Source organism: Hemitrygon akajei, chromosome 5 (genome assembly GCF_048418815.1).
Source record: "Hemitrygon akajei chromosome 5, sHemAka1.3, whole genome shotgun sequence".
NCBI classification, from domain to species: domain Eukaryota; kingdom Metazoa; phylum Chordata; class Chondrichthyes; order Myliobatiformes; family Dasyatidae; genus Hemitrygon; species Hemitrygon akajei.
The window spans coordinates 12,391,885-12,411,219 of NC_133128.1; the positions used below are offsets into that span (position 1 = coordinate 12,391,885).

General features: G+C 48.6%; 1 protein-coding gene across 1 annotated transcript in view; it reads right to left on the bottom strand.

Moving 5' to 3' along the window:
- The window catches only part of LOC140727493 (junctional adhesion molecule B-like), an 82,394-nt gene that overhangs the window by 13,444 nt on the left and 49,615 nt on the right, over positions 1-19,335 (bottom strand). Inside the window, exons 3-7 of the mRNA XM_073044849.1 lie at positions 18,845-18,958; positions 15,018-15,167; positions 10,750-10,952; positions 7,335-7,437; positions 290-397 (exon numbers count right to left, since the gene is read on the bottom strand). Of these exons, the coding sequence (XP_072900950.1) occupies positions 290-397; positions 7,335-7,437; positions 10,750-10,952; positions 15,018-15,167; positions 18,845-18,958 (678 nt within the window). The remainder of the gene's footprint in view (positions 1-289; positions 398-7,334; positions 7,438-10,749; positions 10,953-15,017; positions 15,168-18,844; positions 18,959-19,335) is intronic.

Below are 19,335 nucleotides of genomic sequence, written 5' to 3' on the forward strand. Positions count from 1 at the left end.
CCTCCGACTGCTGTGGCAGTTGTTGCAAAGCGATGCATTTCTCTCGGTGTTTCACTGTACACATAACAAATAACGCTAATCTTGTAAAGCTAATCTCTGATATAATGGGGATCCCACTGAGTTTGGTTAAGTGAATTTAATTATCTGCATTGCAGAGAGAATTCGGGTTATACCAGACACTAATCATTAACGTGCATGACTCGCTTATGATAGCCCGTTGACCTCAGGGAGCAAGCCAGAAACCAGCATTTCTGTCCAGACACAGATAGAAGGAAGAGACGGTACTCACTCCCCAAGTAGCCCTTCCTCCGGACGTAGCAGAGCCCCAGTCCACACAGTAACAGCACAAAGGCCACAATCACCACGGCAATGACAATTGCGCTGACATCAAGGTCATCTGTAAGCGAGGCAAATGTCAATATACAATACGCATGGACTTAGAATTATACAATTGTTGCAGCATAGAAAGAAGCCATTCAGTCCAACAGATCTATACCAGTGCCAAGAAAAGCATCAACCACCACCCCCCCATTACACTTTCCAAAGCCCCAGTTGTTTCCGTTCCTTTTACACCTCAGGCCCTCAGTTGATTAAAGCAATATTTCACCCTCCCTCTTGTTACCTTTAGAACAAAGAACAGGCCCTTCAGCCCACAATGTCTGTGCTGACCATGATGCTAGTTCAAACTAATCCTATCACATAGTCTATTCCCTCCATTGCCCACCTGCTTACGTATCTGTCTAAATGCCTCTTAAATTCATTAGCCAGAGAGTGGTGAATCTGTGGATTTCATTGCCACAGACGGCTGTGGAGGCCAAGTCTTTATGTATATTTAAGGCAGATGTTGATAGATTCTTGATTGGTCAGGGCATGGAGGGGTGTGGAGAGAAGGCAGGAGATTGGAGCCGAGAGGGAAATTGGATCAGTTATAATAAAATGGTGGAGCAGACTTGATGGGCCAAAATGGCCTAATTCTCCTCCTATCTTATGGTCTTATATTCCTATCATATCTACCTCCATCACCTCCCCTTGTACTGTGCTACAGGCATCTTCCATTCTGAGTGGAAAACAAAAACTTGCCTTGCAAAATCCCTTTAAACTTTTCCCCTTCTCAGGCTAAATCTATGCCCACAGAAGTATGCGATGGTTCCACTCCGGGAAAGGGACTCTGACTGGTTGTTTACACCATATATAATCATAATTTAAAATAATGCTGTCTTATGCCCGAAGTTACATCTGGTCCATGAACCATCCACAGAGGTCAGTGCCCCTCTTTACCCCGTCCAGATCCTGTATTCAATCACTCATGTGTTTGTACCACAGAGAGCGACCCCAATGTCTCCACTCTAAACCTGTGGCTGGAAATATTGTCAGCTCTTGATGCCCACTTTTAGACCTGATCATCTGTGATGATCAGTCAACGTTTCTGGCAGAGACCCTTCAACATCCTGATGAAGTGTCTCCTCCCGAAACGTCGACTGTTTATTCCCCCCACCCATCCTGTGGATGCTGCCTGACCTGCTGAGTTCCTCCAACATTTTTTTTTGTCTGTATTGCTCAAGATTTTCAGCATCTGCAAAATCTCTTGTGCGTAGGGTAAGGGGGAAGTGATTTAGAGGGGATGAGGGGGACCCTTCTCACCCAGTGAGTGGAGACTGCCTGTCGGAGAGAGTGGTGGAAACGCAGTCACTGACTCTATGAAGTGAATTGAACCACTCAGGTTCGGGCCAAGTGCTGGAAGAAGGGTGTCCACTGGCTGGTCTGGATATGGCGGGCCGAACAGCCTGTTTCCATGCCTTCAGTGAGATGGGATCAGTGTTTGATGGAGTATTATCTACAGCTTTGGTCACTTTGTTATTGGAAAAACATCATCAAGCTGAGACAAGCACAAAGTTGTTTATCAAGGATGTTGCCAGGACTCGAGGGCGTGAGACATCAGGTGAGGCTGGACAGGCTAGGACTTTATGCACCATGTGTAGAGTTTGGAAGGATGACCTTCCAGAGATGTACAAAATCCAGAGGGGCAGAGAAAGAGTGAGTGCAGTCAGTCTTCCCCCCCCCAAGTAAAAGGAATCAAATCTAGAGGACATCGTTCAAAGTAAATTTATTATCAAATTACATAAATGTCAACATATACAAATGTGAGATTCATTTTCTTGTGGGCATACTCAATACTCAGTAGAAAAAATAACCGCAATAGAATCAATGAAAGACCACCACCAACCTGGGCATTCAACCAGTATGTAAAAGACAAAAGAAGTGTGAAAATGGGAGAAAGAAAGAAATATTATAAACAACTAAGCAACAAATATCGAGAACATGAGATGAAGAGTCCTTGAAAGTGAATCCATGGACTGTGGGATTACTTCAGTGGTGGGCAGACAATAACTGTTCCCGGACCTGGTGGTGCGGGCCCTAAAGCTCTTGTACCTTCTTCCTGGATGGCAGCAGTGAGGAGAGAGGATGCCCTGGGTGGTGGGGGTCCCCGATGATGGATGCTGCTTTCCTGTGACAACGTTTTGTGTAGATGTGCTCAGAGGTGGGGAGGACTTCACCCATGATGGGCTGCGATATAGCCACTACTTTTTATAGGGCTTTCCATTCAAGGACATTGGTCAAGATGAGAGGGGAAAGGCCTCAATAGAGTGGATGTGGAGAGGATATCGCCTATGGTGGGAGAGTCTAAGACCAGGAGGACACAGCCTCAGAGTGGGGGTGTCCTCTTCGAACAGAGATGAGGAGGAATTTCTTTAGCCAGAGAGTGGCGGCTCTGTGGAACTCGTGGCCACAGGTGGCTCTGGAGATCAAGCCTTTATGTATATTTAAGGCAAAGGTTGATAGATTCTTGATTGGTCAGGGCATGAAGGGATATGGGGAGAAGGCAGGTAATTGAGGCTGCGAGGGAAAATGAATCAGCCATGATGAAATGGCAGAGCAGAGTTGATAGGGCTGCTCCAGTATCTTACGGTCAAACACAGATAAATGGGCACCTTGGTTAGCACTGTAGAGTTGGGCCAAAGGGCCTGTTCCCAGGCTGTATTAGTCTATGGCCAAACATCTGGTGTCTCAATCCAGTTGCGCCAGGATGTTCGCAGTGCGTCTGACACCGAGTTAACGGCAAAGGAGCGATGAACCATCTTCCGTCGATGACCACACATGTCCCCTCGGAGTGGCGGTGGGAGGTTGGGGGAAGAGGAGCAGGGAGACGGTTTGACACTATTACTCACAGATTTCCCCCCCACCCCCCCCACGTCTGGGACATCACTCTGTAATGCAGGAAACCAGCTTCCCACTGACTGTGCGTGTTAGAAGGATGGAGGAGGAGATGGGAATTAGCTACAAATGGCTTCCGTTGGAAGTCTAGATGTTGTTTCAGTACAATGCACATTCTTAAAGGCCCGCTGATATTCGTAAGAGCCGTCAGCTGAGTTTAGCACAAAGGGAATGCTCAATCTAAAAGAACTTACAAAACCAGAGTACAGTATCGCAGGTACAGGAAATCTGGAGTAGATAAAGTGGAGAGTCACGGTCTATTTCCCAGGGGTAGGGCATTCTGAAAGTCGAGGGGATGGGCTTACAGTGAGAGGACAAAAAAATTAACAGGGACCCGAGGGACAACCTTCTCATCCAGAGTGGTCCATATATGGAGCGAGCCGCAGAGGATGTAGCAGCAGCGGCTGAAGTTAAGGAGCAAACGTTTGTTCTGCTCTCTGCAGACGGGGGAGCAGAGGTGACGCTTCAGGACAAAAGCATTATGTCAGAACGGGAATCGTGGGACAGAGAGGAAACAACTTCGAGACTTGGCTAGCTAGGGAGGGAAACTCAAACAAAGGAAGGCCCACATCTTCTTCCTTTTCCCTCCAGCTTCACTTCCTGCTCATTCAACACACTTCCTGTTCCTCTCTCATTTTATTCACCTTGTGTTTGCCAGTGTTTAGTAGTTTCCAGCTGCCAACGTCAAATGCAAGGATAAGACTTGTGGGGGAACTGCAGCCACTGGTGGCCCTTGTTCCCGCAGTTCAGCATGGACAGAGAATGTTTCCGGAACTAACCCCATTTGCCCACATCCCCTGAACCTTTCTTACCCACGTACCTGTCCAAATGTCTCTATAAAGTCACCCCTCCGTAAGTTCTGCCTTGGTGAGTTACAGATTGGTCAAAGCACAGACGGCAGCTAATCAGCCCATTGAGCCTGAAGTGTGACAGAGCCACACGGAAGGAGATGTTCTACTTGCATTTGCATTAAGACACAGGAGCAGAATTAGGCCATTCGTCCCATCGACTCTGTTCTGCTGTTTGATTATGGCAAAACGCTAGTGTAGCAGTTAGCGCCAGCTATAAGATTGGGGTTCTCCCCGTACCTGCGGGAGCTCCAGTCTCCACTACCCTTCAAGACGTGTACAGTTAGGGTTAGTGAGTTGGGGCACGTTATGCTGGCACTGGAAGTGTGGCAACACTGGCCCTGCACAATCTTCACTAATTTGACACAAGCAACACATTTCACTGTTTTCACATACATGTGACAAATAAAGTTAATCTTTCTCTTCATATTTAATTTTATCTTTATTGCTGGCTGATTTATTTTTCCTCTCAACGCAACTCTCCTGCCTTCTCCCCAAAATCAAGAATCTATCAATCTCTGCTTTAGATATAGACAAAGACTTGGTCTCCACAGCTGCCTGCGTCAACTATTTGATAAATTCAACCCCCTCTGACTAAAGAAACTCCTCCCTATCTCTGTTCTAAAAGGACATCTCTCTATTTTGAGGCTGTGCCCTCTGGTCCTAGACTCGTCCATGATAGGAAACATTCTCTCCGTGTTCACTCTGTCTGGGTCTTTCAATATTAAACTGGCTTCCATGAGATCCCTCCTCATTCTTCTAAACTCCTGTGAGTGCAGGCCCAGAGCCACCTTTCACTCCCGGAATAATTTTGATATTAATCTCATCACAGCTGCTACACACGCAATAACCACTGTTGCATCGTAGCCTGTTAAAGGCAGCTGTCCACTTGCACAAAGCGAGCTCCTGCAGTCAATGTGATAGCAGTAGAAAAATCTTAGAGCAGCACAGGAAGACAGCCCAACTTATCCACACTAATCAAGTTGCCCACCTGAACAATTTCCATTTGGCCCTCGATCTTCCTGTCCCTGTACGTGTGGCTGTCGATTAACTGGGCCCTGAACACTCACACTCTTACCTCAGGCACGCTTGACTTTATGTGTGCACAAGGACAGCAGCGTGGTCCCCGTCACCCACACTGTTCTGAATTCTGAACAGAGAAGAGCCATTGTTCTGGGCGGACTTGCCCGTCTCTGCACTGAACTCAGGCTGTGGCCTGCAGCTAACGGGCTCCTGACTGGGCTGCAGGGACGACGGGCTTCGAGACGGGCCACTCACTTTCGTGTATTTCAGTTCTTTGTTTGCACAATTTGGTTTTTTTCCCTGCACATTGGGTGTCGGGCGGTCTTTTTTTTTAAAAAACGGGTTCTATTAGGGTTCTTTGTTTTGTGACGGCCTGTAAGGAGACAACTCTCAAGGTTGTGTATAGCAGTGGTCCCCAACCACTGAAGCGATATGAGTCAGCATTCATAACACAGGTGTGAAATTCAATTGAGACATCTGACGATACTCTGAAGTTCGTAAAGCAGGTGCTGTGTGTTTTCCACATCCTATCTTGCCTCCATAGGCCAAATGGCTTCGGTCCCCCTGCTGAGCTCTTGGTAGCACTTCCTTGTCTGGGCTGATTACACACTACCTGTAAACTATCCTTGCATGGACACGACCTTACCCTCACCTTGCCGAAATGTCCACACCCAGCCAATGTCTTTAACTGTAGCTGCTTCACCCCCTTTCTCTGGCAGCTCATTTCACAAGACAATGAAACAGAATCAGGCCATTCGGCCCATCGAGCCTGCTCTGCCATTCCATCATGGCTGACTCGCTATCCCTCTCAACCTCATTCTCCTGCCTTCTCTATTTAACCTTTGACACCCTTACCCATCAACCTCCGCTTTAAATATACCCAATGAGTTGTCCTCCACAGCTGTCTGTGGCCATGAATTCCACAGATTCACAACTCTCAGGCTGAAGAAATTCCTCCTCATCTGCACTCGAAATGGACATATTTGTATTGAGGCTGTGCCTTCTGGTGTTAAGACTCTACCACAACAGGAAACATCCTCTCCACGTCCACTCTACCTAGCCCTTTCAATATTCGATAGGTAGCAATAAGATACCTCTCATTCTTCTAATCTCAAGAGAGTACAGGCCCAACGTCATCAAAAACACCTCATACATGAACCCTTTCATTCCTGGGAGCATTCTCGTCAACCTTCTCCGGGCCCTCTCCAATGCCAGAAAATCTTTTCTTCGATAAGGGGGCCATAACTGGTCACAATACTCGAGGTACTGCAGCCTGTCCAATGCCTCGTGAAACATCAGCATTACACACTTGCTGTTTTATTCTAGTCCTCTTGAAGGGGATGCTGACATTGCATCTGCCTTCCTTACTACCAACTCAATTTGCAAGTCAGCCATTATGTAATGCTGCACAAATACTCCCGAGTGTCCTCACCACCCTCAGTTGCCCCACAGGTCCCAGCTGAATTTTCCCCCTCTCTCCTCAGACCCATGTTCTCTGGTTTTGGACCACAATGGGGAAAACTGCAGCAACCATCAGCCTGTACAATGTTTGTCGCTGGATGAATATTGGTCATAATGTTGAGATTATCTGCTGGCCCCAGGCACCTTGGGTCCCTTTTCAAAGCCTTGTGCGGTGGATGATACACAGACAGTGTAGCACTCGCCCTGCGTTATACTCCCCCCCCCCCCCCCCCCCCCCCCACCAGCTCAGCCCCAGAATGAAAGGGTTAACTTATGAGGAGCACTTGATGGTTCTTGACCTGTACTCGCTGGAGTTTAGAATAATGAGGGAGGATCTCACTGAAACCTATCAAATATTGAAAGGCCTAGATAGAGTGGATATGCAGAGGGTATTTCCTATAGCGGGGGAGTCTAGGACCAGAAGGCACAGCTCCAGAGTACAAAAAATGTCCCTTTAGAACAGAATTTCTTTTATCAGAAAAAGAGGAATTTCTTTTGTCAGAGGGTGGAGAATTCACTGCCATAGATGGCTGTGAAGGTCAAGTCATTGGGTATATTTAAAGCAAAGGTTGATTAGTCATGGTGACAAAGGAAACAGAGAGAAAGCAGGAGAATGAATTGGTGGAGCAGACTTGATGGGTCAAATGGCCTAATTCTGCTCCTATTTCTAATGGACTGTTGGCCTGGATTTCTGTGTTTAAGCTCTGGTACGACGGTGATGTCACTTACTGATCTGCATGAACTTGACAGAACATCTCTCTGACCGACCAACTTTGTTATAGGCATTGCAGGAGTAGGAGCCACTGTTGCTTTTCTTGACCGGGTTAAACACCTGGCAAAAACAAAAGGAAGAAGTGGTCAAAACAACATGGATCACAGTCACCTGGAGACAGGAACCTTGGCAGATCTAATACTAGTGTATGCAAGCAGCAGGATATAGGAGTATTCAGTTAAGAAACTCCGCCCCACCTTTCTCAAGGATAACATAGGATGGTCTCCTTCATGCGATCTGCAACTTCATAGCAGACACAATCACACTGGCTCCCCACTTGGCCTTGGTCCACCCAGACAACAGCAATAATGACATCAAGCTGCTGTTTATCGATTACAGCTCGGCATTCAACACCGTCGTCCTCTCGGTACTAATTAACGAACTTCAGAACCTGGGCCTCTGTACCTCACTCAGCAAACCGATCCTTGACCTCCTCATCGGGAGACCACAGTCAGTGCAGTTTGGGAATAAGATCTCTTTCACGCTGACAGTCAACACCTCAAGGATGCAAGCTGAGCCCACTGCTCTGTTCTCTCTACACCTGCGACTGTGCGGCTATAAACTGGCTGATGAGACAACTATTGCTGGCAAGATTCAAAAACTTTATTGTCATTCCAACCATACATCAGCTCCGCAGGGCAGAATGAGACAGCGTTTCCCAGGGGCAAGTGCAAACATAACATAACAAACGCAACAATAAATAGTAAACACAACAGCCACGTATCGGTTAAAATCAAGTTATAAGTGTCCAGTGCAAGTTAAAAGTGTCCAGAGCAGAGTCAGGTAGAGCAGCTATTTAGCAGTCTGACTGCCTGTGGGAGGAAGCTGTTTATTAACCTCGTGGTTTTTGTTTTGATGCTCCTGTAACGTTTGCCTGATGGCAGAAGAAGAAACAGTTTATGGAGAGGGTGTGAGGGGTCTTTAATAATGTACCGTGTCTTCTGGAGGCATCGACTCTGAAAGAGGTCTTGGACAGAAGGCAGGGAGACCCCAATAACCTTCTCTGCTCCCCTAACCACCCTCTGCAAGGCTTTTTTGTCGGCAGCACTGCAGCTGGAGAACCAGGTTGTGATGCAAAAGGTCATGCACCTCAGATGAAGCTGGAGGCATACAAGAGTGAGCTAGATCAGCTGGTCAAGCAGTGTTGCACTTAACATCAGCAATACGACGGAATTGACTGCGGACTTCAGGAAGGGGAAGCTAAGGGAACACGCACCGGTTCTCATCGAGGGACGAGTGGTTGAAAAGGTGAGCAGTTTCAAGTTCCTGGGTGTCAACGTCTCAGAGGATCTAACCCAATATATTGGTGCCAACCTGGAGAAGGCACACCATGGCTATCCTTCATTAGATGTCTGAGGAGACCAAAGACTCCAGCAAACTTCTAAAGATGGATGATGGAGAGCATTCTGACTGGTGACATCACAGTCTCCTACGGAGGTGCCAATGGAAAGGGGCTGCACAGGGTCGTGGTCTCGGCCAGCTCTACCACAGGCATAAGCCTTCCCACCGTTAAGGACATCTTCAAAATACCATGCCTCAAGGCGACGGCAACCATCATTATGACCCTCACCATTCAGGCCATGCCCCCTTCTTGTTACTATCAACAGGAAGGAGGTACGGGGGCTTGAAGGTCCAGACTCGTTAAGATTCTTCCCCTCCATCAGACTTCTGTACTCTCCAACAACACTTCCTCGTTATCCCCTTTTAATTCTAATTATTTGTGCAATTGATAGATTTGAATCTTTGCACCGTATTGCTGCCGTAAAACAAAAAAAAAGTCACACATCAGTGATAATAAATCTGATTTTGATTCTGAGTTATGGCAGGCCTCTTCATGAGGGCAATATCCGTCAAAGATCCCCCTTATCCGGGCCGAGCTATCTTCTTTCAGCTACCAACAGGCAGGAGGTACAGAAGCCAGAGTCCCACACTGCCAGGCTCGGGAGCAGCTACTTCCCCTCACCCTTTAAGTTTTTGAACCAACCAGCACAACAGCATGATGTGATTACAGCTCCGGGCGTCGGAGACTGGGGCTGAATTCCATCGCCGCCTGTAAGGAGTTTGTACATTCTCCCCGTGACTCTGTGGGGCTCCTCCGTGTGCACCATTTCCGGCCACAGTCCAAAGGTGAACCAGTTAGTAGGTTAATTGGTCATTGTGAATTGTCCTGTGATTTGGCTAGGGTTCAAATCGGTGGATTACTAGGCAAAGGGCCTCTCCAACCAAATAAATGACCTAATCACTACCTCATACAGAAACATTATGACCACTCTGGGGGCTCCAGTTTCCTCCCACATTTCAAGGACGTGCAGGTTAGGGTTAGCTTGTGGGCATGTTAGGTTGGCGCAGGTGACACTTGCAGGCTGCCCCAGCACGGTCCTTCGACTGTGTCACGCTTGTGTTTCTACGTTCCGGAAGCAGGTACAGGAGCCTCAGGACTCACACCACCAAGTTCTGGAACAGTTATTACCCCTCAACAATCTGAACCAGAGGGGTTAACTTCACTCACCCCATCACTGAGATGTTCCCACAACCTCTGGACTCACTTTCAAGGACTGTTCATCTCATGTTCTCCATATTTATTGCTTTTTTATCATTATTAATTTTTCTCTTTCGTATTTTCAGTTTGCTGTCTTTTGCGCATTGGTTGGGGGTGGTCAGTCTTTCATTTGATGAAAAAGCCACGAGAGAATGCGTCTCTGGGTTGTACATAGCAACATCTATGTCTCTTGATAATAAATTTACTCTGAGCTTTTGTACGTGTGACAAACCAAGCCAATCTTCGTCTTTACACGTCCTTGTGCACACGGCAATGAAGTCCGCGTTGACTTAGTCTGTCACTGGGGTGAGGTCACCGGTGTGATGGCTGCTCCATTCTGCCAGAGTTCTTGTGTCAGGAAGGAACGTTGTGCTTTTGGCTGAAATTACCCACGATCTACCAAAGGTGGAGAGCAGAGAGGCGGAGCGAAGACCAAGTTAACCGGCTGGTTGAGATCAGGATTCAGATTTATTCATCACGCGTACACTGAAACATACAGTGAAATGTGTCGTTTGTGTTAAAAGTCAGCACACCCGAGGGGGTACTGAGGGGGTACCGAGGGGGTACTGAGGGGGTACTGAGGGGATGCAGCCTGCAAGTGTGGCCCCATTCTGGCTCCAGCGTAACGTAATCACGACGCTCGGCAGAGCAACGCAGAAAGCACAACAGAACAACGGTCCCTGCTCCTCCCTCTCACCCACGCACATACACAAACCACTAACCCCACGACAGCCTGCCTTCAGCCTCCAGCGCACTCGTGGATCCGCGGACACTAGGCCCGACTTCCCAGCGGACTTACAGGGAAGCTCCTCAGTAAACATCAGAAGACTCACCAGCACCCCCGTCTTTGAGTTCAGAGTGTAGGACGTGTTGGAGTCCTTGGAGTTCTTGGCTGGGGTTTCCGGGAGAACTCTGTCGTCTTTGTACCACGTGTACATGGAGGGCGGGGAGGCTTCGGACTCCTCGCAGAGGAGCTTGACCGTCGACCCGGACAGCGCCGAGCTCGGGACCTTACACGTGGGAACAGCTGGCCGGACTGAGGAGGAGAGAGCAGTGTTGAGAGGGGACCCGTCAAATCCCCCGCAGAGCAACCCTCGGCACCTTTAGAGAAAGGCCTCAGGGCGGCACATTTGCGGGTAGATCTGCCGCCTCACATTGCCAAGGATCCCAGCTTCATCCTGGCTTCAGGTGCTGTCTATGTGGAGTTTGCACGTTCCCCATGTGACTGAGGGAGTTCTCCCTCCCACATCCCAATTGGCCGCTGTAAATTCCCCTCCCCCACCCCCCAGTGTGTGGGTGAGGGATCCAATCTGGTGAGAGGTGATGGGAATGTGTGGGGGGAATAAAATAGGATTAAAGTGAATGGGCTGGTTGATGGTCAACACTGATTAAGTGGGCTGAATGGCCCGTTTCTGTCCTGTAACTCTCTATGATTCTATAACACTGTACAGGAGAGGTGTGTGGACGACTTTGAGATGAGACAAGAACGCAACTGAGCAGGTGGACTAGGGCTCACAAAGTTCTACGCAGAGCCAGCAAGTGAGGCAGAGGGGCTGACGAGGTGAACTCAGAAAATGGACACGTGGAAACCCACCCTCCCCTCTGTGGTCTCTGGTCTATACCCCTTGCTGCCTCAGTAGAACAGCCAGCAAAATCAAAGATTCCCCCCCCCCCCCCAAACTGGGCACTAGATACCAAAACCAGAAAGCACAGACCACCAGGCTCAAGAACAGCTTCTATCCCACCGTGATCAGACACTTGAACAGACCTCTCGTATGATAAGATAGACGCTTGACCTCACAATCTAGCTCGTTATGATCTTACACTTTATCATTAACCCGCACTGCACTTTCTCTGTAGCTGTTACACTTTACTCCGTATTGTTAATTGTTCTGCCTCTATGCACTGTGTAATGATTTGATCTGAATCAACAGCATGCAAGCTTATCACTGTATCTCAGTACACGTGACAACAGAAAGAACAATTATCCACCTCACCGCTCCCTGTGGACGTGGGTTATGGGTCAGTATCACCCTCTGGAGGATTTCTCAGTGACCACCCCATATTGACAGTGTTTAGTTTTGCTCTGTGTGGCAGCCAGGTAGGTGGGAGGCCAATCTGACCACCCTGCCCCCTTTCATGACCATCCCTTTTCTGGGAGCATGTACAGCAATCCTATCTAATCTTATCCCAATTTAATTCAATAATCCTAATTAATCCCATCCAATCAGTTTATACCAGTGATCAGAACTGGTGCTAAGATTGTGCTTCAGCTAGTTTAACCTTTCCCTCCCACAAAATGCTCTTTCATCCATGTGCCTATTTGAGTTTTTTAAAAATGCAGCGCGTACCACGCACCCATCATTCTGTGTAAAACAAAATCTCCCTCTGACTCGCTCCCTATACTTCCTCAATCACCTTAAAATTATGCCCTCCTTGTAATTAGCCATTTCTGCCGGGGAAAATGTTGCTGGCTGTCTGCTCTATCCATTTTCTATAGTATTCACCTTATAAATTAACCCTAACATTAGCCGTTCCTCCGGTCCTGGTAACTCAGTGACTGCCTGTGGGTCGAACGGCTGCAATACCACTTCATGGCCAGCGGAGGGAAGTGCAGGACCACAACTCAATCAACTCGCCCACTCCCGCACTCTAAAACACGAGCAATATTAAATCACGTTAAACATCCCAATGGGCAATTGAGGGAGAATAACTGGTCAAAAAGCACACTGGGATAAATAGCTCCTCCTGACTCAAAGGGTGAGATGTGCAGAGGATCTTAGAATGAGGGAACCTAGGGAATTAGAATCATTTAACAGGGAAAGAATACGTCTCAGGCACATCCCTCCCCACCCATCAACTAAATCTACAGGAGGCGCTGCGTCAACATCCAAAAGATTCCCTCCATTCAGGCCACGCCACCTTCTCGCAGCTTTCATCAGGCAGGAGGTACAGAAGCCTGAAGTCTCACACCACCAGGTTCAAGAACAGCTACTTCCCTTCAGTGCACGACGCTAATCACTACCTCTGTACAGTAACACTGTGGTCACTTTGCTTTTCTTTAATACAAAAATGTGTATAGTTTACGGTTTATGCTTCTGAATGGTGCTTATACGATGTTATATCCTGTGATGCCGCTCTAACTTTCTCATTGCACCTGTACACACAGGTACTTGTGCATTGGACAATAAACTCAACTTTGACCTCGAGTTGTTTGGAGGCCACTCATCCCATCAGCTCTGTTCTGCTCGAGGAAGTGGTCCTCAGCCTAATCCCACCTCTCATCCAATCCCATTTGGGGAGGGAGTCTGCCCTGGAGTCAGAGCTCCATAGCATGGAAACAGGACCTTCAGCCCATCTCATTAATTCTGACCCAGTTTCCCACCTGAACTAGTTCCCACTTGGCTGCGTTTGGCTTGTATCCCTTTCCTATCCATGTCCCTGTCCAAACACCTCATAAATGCTAACTGTACCTGCCCCACCCACTCGTTCCATGCACCCACCACCCACTCGTGACCAAGTAAAAAGATGAAGCCAAAGTTTAGCTTTATTTGTCAAGTCTGCATCAGAACATCAAGACACACAGTGAGGACTGCGTCAAGAGTCACCACGGTTGTCGTGCCAACAGAGCACGCCCACAACTCACTGACCCTACCCTCTGTCGCTGACTGTGGGAGGGGAAGCCAGAGTGCCTGGAGGAAACCCAAATGGTCACAGGGAGAACATACAAACTCCTTGCAGACAGCAGCAGAAACTGTCCCACATCGGAGATCTCGCTCGCACTGGAAAGTGATTCCGCTAACCACTGTGCCCCTCTGGTTCCCTTTAAATGTTTCCCCTCTCACCTCTAGTTTCAGACCCCCTACCCTGGGGGGAGAATGGACTTATGCCCCTATAATTTTAGAAACCTCTTTGACATCCCGAGGGGCTTCGCCCAGTCCAGCCTGTACTTGGTTCCGGACCCAAACCTTCTCCACGAACACAAGTGGTTCTGCAGATGCTGGAAATCTCAGACCGGGCCAGATCACGGCAGTTTTACTTCCCACGTGTACATCGAAACATACAGTGAAATGTGCCGCTTGCGTCAGATCAAATCAGCGAGGAACGTGCTGGGCAGTATGCAAATGATAGATAGATAGATAGATAGATAGATACTTTATTCATCCCCATGGGGAAATTCAACATTTTTTCCAATGTCCCATACACTTGTTGTAGCAAAAACTCATTACATACAATACTTAACTCAGTAATAATATGATATGCATCTAAATCACTAACTCAAAAAGCATTAATAATAGCTTTAAAAAAAAAGTTCTTAAGTCCTGGCAGTTGAATTGTAAAGCCTAATGGCATTGGGGAGTATTGACCTCTTCATCCTGTCTGAGGAGCATTGCATCGACAGTAACTGCCATGCCATGCTTTTCTCGCTAACGCGGCGGAAATGCCCTAGTTTTCTGTTGCTGTTTGCGCGGCTTATTTTTTTGCGCATGGGCTGGGGGGGGGGGGCAGGGTTTGATGTTTTTTTTGTTCCTCTGTTTCATGGCCGTCTGTGGGAAGCTGAATCTCGGTTGTATTCGACATACGTACGGTGGTAATAAATATACTTTGAACCTTTGAATGGCCACACTAACACGAACCCATTCGTCTTCGGACAGTTGGAGAAAACCAGGGCACCCGGACGAAACCCACGTGGTCACAGGGCGATCGTGCAAACTCCTCACAGACAGCAACGGGATTTGAACCCTGATCTTGCATCGGGTTCTGGGGAGCACCGCACGACACACAAAATGCCGGAGCAGCTCAGCAAATCAGGCAGCAGCCGTGGAGGAGAAAAAGCAGCTGACGTTCAGGCAGCGTCCTGACGAAGGGTCTCGGCCCAAAACGTCATTCCTCCCCGCGGATGCAGCCTGACCCGCCGAGTTCAGCCAGCGTTTTGCGTGCGGAAGCCTCCTCCCACATCGCTTCCCCCAACACAACCACAATCAAACCTGAAATAGTGGCGTTAGATAAAACCCCCAAGCCCTCCTCTCCATCCTTCGTCGCCGACGAGACCTAACCCCCTGTCTTCCCTGGGACGGGGGTTCTCCCAGACTCCACTCACCCAGGACGATGAGCCTGATGGAGACCTCCGCTAAAACCTTCCGGTCCTGGGAGGCGGTGACCTCACAGCGGTAGGTGGCAGTGTCCTCCCGCGTCACACGGTGCAGCTCGATGCCGTAGTTGGTTAGCCTCGCCCGTTCTTCGTACTTATCTAGGGACGGTGGGGGGGAGCAGTGGATAGGGGGTTGGCAAGAAGGGGGAGATGGGGTTAGAGGGAGAGGTGGGGGAGCGAGGAGGATAAGAGAGGGAGAGTTGTGGGGGGAGAGTGTGATTTGTGTTGAGGGGTGTTGGGAGAGTGGGAGGGAGGGGGGGACGGGAGAGGTGTGGAGGGGGGGTAAAGAGGTAGAGAGAGGCAGTTTTGGGAATGGGGAAGAGAGGCAGAAATAAACATAGAAAACCTACAGCACAATACAGGCCCTTCGGCCCACAAAGCTGTGCCCAACATCCTTACTATAGAAATTACCTAGGGTTACCCATAGCCCTCTATCATTCTAAGCTCCATGTACCTGTCCAGGCATCTCTTAGAAGACCCTATCGTATCCGCCTCCACCACCAGTGCTGGCTGCCCATTCCACGCACTCACCACTCTCTGAGTAAAATACTTACCCCTGACATCTCCTTTGTACCCACTCCCCAGCACCTTAAACCTGTGTCCTCTCATGCTAGCCATTTCAACCCTGGGAAAAAGCCTCTGACTATCCACACGATCAATGCCTCTCATCATCTTGTACAGCTCTATCAGGTCACCTCTCATCCTCCGTCACTCCAAGGAGAAAAGGCCGAGTTCACTCAGCCTATTCTCATAAGGCATGCTCCCCAATCCAGGCAACAGCCTTGTAAATCTCCTCTGCACACTTTCTATGGTTTCCACATCCTTCCTGTAATGAGGCGACCAGAACTGAGCACAGTACTCCAAGTGGGTCTGACCAGGGTCCTATATAGCTGCAACATTACCTCTCGGCTCTTAAACTCAATTCCATGATTGATGAAGGCCAATGCACCGTATGCCTTCTTAACCACAGAGTCAACCTGCGCAGCATGTTTGAGTGTCCTATGGACTCAGACCCCAAGATCCCTCTGATCCTCCACACTGCCAAGAGTCTTACCGTTAATGTTATATTCTGCCTGGAGGAAATCAACCAGCTGCCTTTCCAAAGCGCCCGGTACAGTCGCTGTGCTCCACAGAGAACCAGAGGTGTGGCTGCGCAGTGGGATCCCATCAAATGCATCAGGGTCAATTGGGCCATATAGCCCAAAACCCTCCATTTCTCCAAAGTCTCTTAAACATCCCTAATGTATCTGCGTCTACCATCACCCCAGTAGGGCATTTCACACACCCACCACTGTGTGTGTGTAAAAAATCTACCCCCGAATTCTTCCCCAAATCTTCCTCCAGTTACCTGAGAAGGACGCTCTAGGGTATTAGCCATGCCTCCCTGGGGAAGAGGTGCTGACTGTCCACCTTGTCTTGTATAATCTTATACACCTCTCTTATTCTCTTTCTCTCCAAAGAGAAAAGTCCAAGCTCGCTCAACCTACCCTGATAAGACACGCTCTCCTGGTAAATCTCCTCTGCACCCTCTCTAAAGCTTCCACATCCTTCCTATAATGAAGGGAGTCAAGACCTCTCACTGAAGTGCCCCCTCTCTCTTCTGAAGGTAGGACATTACAGCACCATATAGGACCTTCAGCCCACAATGTTGTGCTGCCCTTTTAACCAACTCTAAGATCAGTCTAACCCTTTCCTCCTACATAATCCTCCATTTCTGTATCATCCAAGTGCTTACCGAAGAGTTTCTTAAATGTTCCCAATGTATCTGCCTCTCCCACCTCCCCTGGCAGGGCGTCTCGTGTACCCAACACTGACCTCTGACATCAGAATAAAATTACACCTGACATATTAGAACACCAGCCCAGCCTTGTCCAAACTCTCCTCATCCACGTAAACCTTCCGGCACATCAACACCTTTTCAGCCCCTCAGGTTTGAGTCGAAGCGTTAATTTGCCCCGACTGAGCAGCCTGCACCTGGACCTCCACACCTCTCCCAGCCACGTACCTATCCAAACGTTGAAATCAAACCCACATCTCACACTTCCGCCGGCAGCTCATTCCACACTCTCACGACTCTTTGAGTGAGGAAGCATTAAGCATTTCACCTTTCACCCTTAGCCCATGACCTCTAGATGTCGTCTCATCCGACCTCGGCGGAAAAGCCAGCTTGCATCTACCCTGTCTGCACCCCTCATCACATCTCCCCTCAATCTCCCGTACTCCAGGGAATAAAGTCTTCAGGTTTCTGAATTCTCTCCCGAGTTAGAAAATAGTCTATGTCTTTATTCCTCCTACCATACACTTCCCTACTCTACATTCCCTCTGCCACCCTTTGCCCATTCTCCCGGCCTATGTTATGCCTTGTTTCTTTAGAGATACAGCACGGTAACGCACCTTTCTGGCCCGATGAGCCTGCGACGCCCAATTGCACCCTACTAACAATCTATCTACTAACCCGTGTGTCTTGAGAATGTGGGAGGAAACCGGAGCACCCAGAGGAAACCCACGCAGTCACCGGGGAAATGGACAAACTCCTCACAGACACCAGTGGGAACTGCACCTCTGTCAACGGAGCTGCAATAGTGTTAGGCTAACTGCTACATCACCCTATCTGTCCAAGTACTTACGCAGACTTGCCCTGTAACCCCACCCACCTCGCTCATAACTCTCCCAGCCCCATTATAGACAAGACAATGGTGGAGCAGAATTAGGCCGTTCAGCCCATCGAGTCTGCTCCACCATTCCATCATGGCTGATCCCAGATCCCACTCACCCTATACACCTGCCTTCTTGCCGTATCTTTTGATGCCCTGACCGATCAGGAAATGATCAACTTCCACCTTAAATACACCCACGGACTTGGCCTCCACCGCAGCCTGTGGCAGAGCATTCCACAGATTCACTACTCCCTGGCTAAAAAAAAAAAATCCTCTGTTCTGAAGGGTCACCCTTCAAATTTGGAGGCTGTGCCCTCTAGTTCTAGATACCCCCTCCACAGGAAACATCCTCTCCACATCCACCCTATCTAGTCCTTTCAACATTCGATAGGTTTCACTGAGATCCCCCGCATTCTTCTAAATTGCAGTGAGTACAGACCAAAAAACGACAAACACTCCTCATATGTTAACCCCTTCAATCATAGAATAATCCTTGTGAACCTCCTCTGGACTCTCGCCAATGACAACACATCCCTTCTGAGATCAGGGGCCCGAAATTGTTGACAATACCGCAAGAGCGTTTTATAAAGGCTCAGCATTATCTCCTTGCTTTTATATTCTACTCTTCTTGAACTAAATGTGAACATTGCATCTGCCTTCTTTACCACAGACTCAACCTGTAAGTTAACCTTCTGGGAGTCTTGCACGAGGACTCCTAGGTCCCTCTGCACCCCTGATGTTTGAACCATTTAGTTGATAGTCTGCACTATTGTTGCTTTTACCAAAACGCATTATCGTGCATTTTCCAACACTGTCCTTGCTGTAGCCCCACCTGTGAAACTGCTAGCCCTGCCCATGCTCCCTGTAGCTCGGCCCGAACGATTTCCAAAGTCCCACCCGCTCTCTCACACCACAACCCCATACACCTTTCATCCCACAACCCACCCGGCCCCCAGCCACTCTTTCCCCCGTTCAGTTGGTCTAATCCCCGCTTCAGCTCCCCCATCACAAACTCATCCCCAACAACCCCGCATGCCTTTACCTCCCACCCCACACTGTCCATTCCGGCGTCTCCTGGACCACATGCCACATCTCCCAGCCCACCGTCCCACCACGTACCCGTGAAAGATCCATTGAAGTAGACAAAGGAGATCTGTTGACCTTTGATCATCTTCCACTCCAGCCGGGGCTGGGCTTGCTTCTCCAGGACATAACTGCACTTCAGGGTCGCCACTGAAAACAACGGTCAGGAAAAGAAACCAGGGTGGCGAGGGTTAAAAGTTCATTTACTGATCAGGTTTAACATCGCTGGAATCTGATGCTTTGTGGCAGAAGGACAGTGCGATACATAGTAACAGAAACTACGAATTACAGTAACAAAAACATTTTCAAAAACTAAGTTAATAAATAGGCAAAGTGAGAGCAAAAAATATTGAAGTGGTATAAATTGGTTCAATGTCCATTCAGAAATCAGGTGAAGGGGAAGAAGCTGTTGCTGAAATGTTGAGTGTGTCCTCAGACTCCTGCACCTCCTCCCTAATGGCGGCGATGAGAAGAGGGCATGGCCTACGTGATGTGGGTTCTTCACGATAGATGCCACCCTTGTGAGA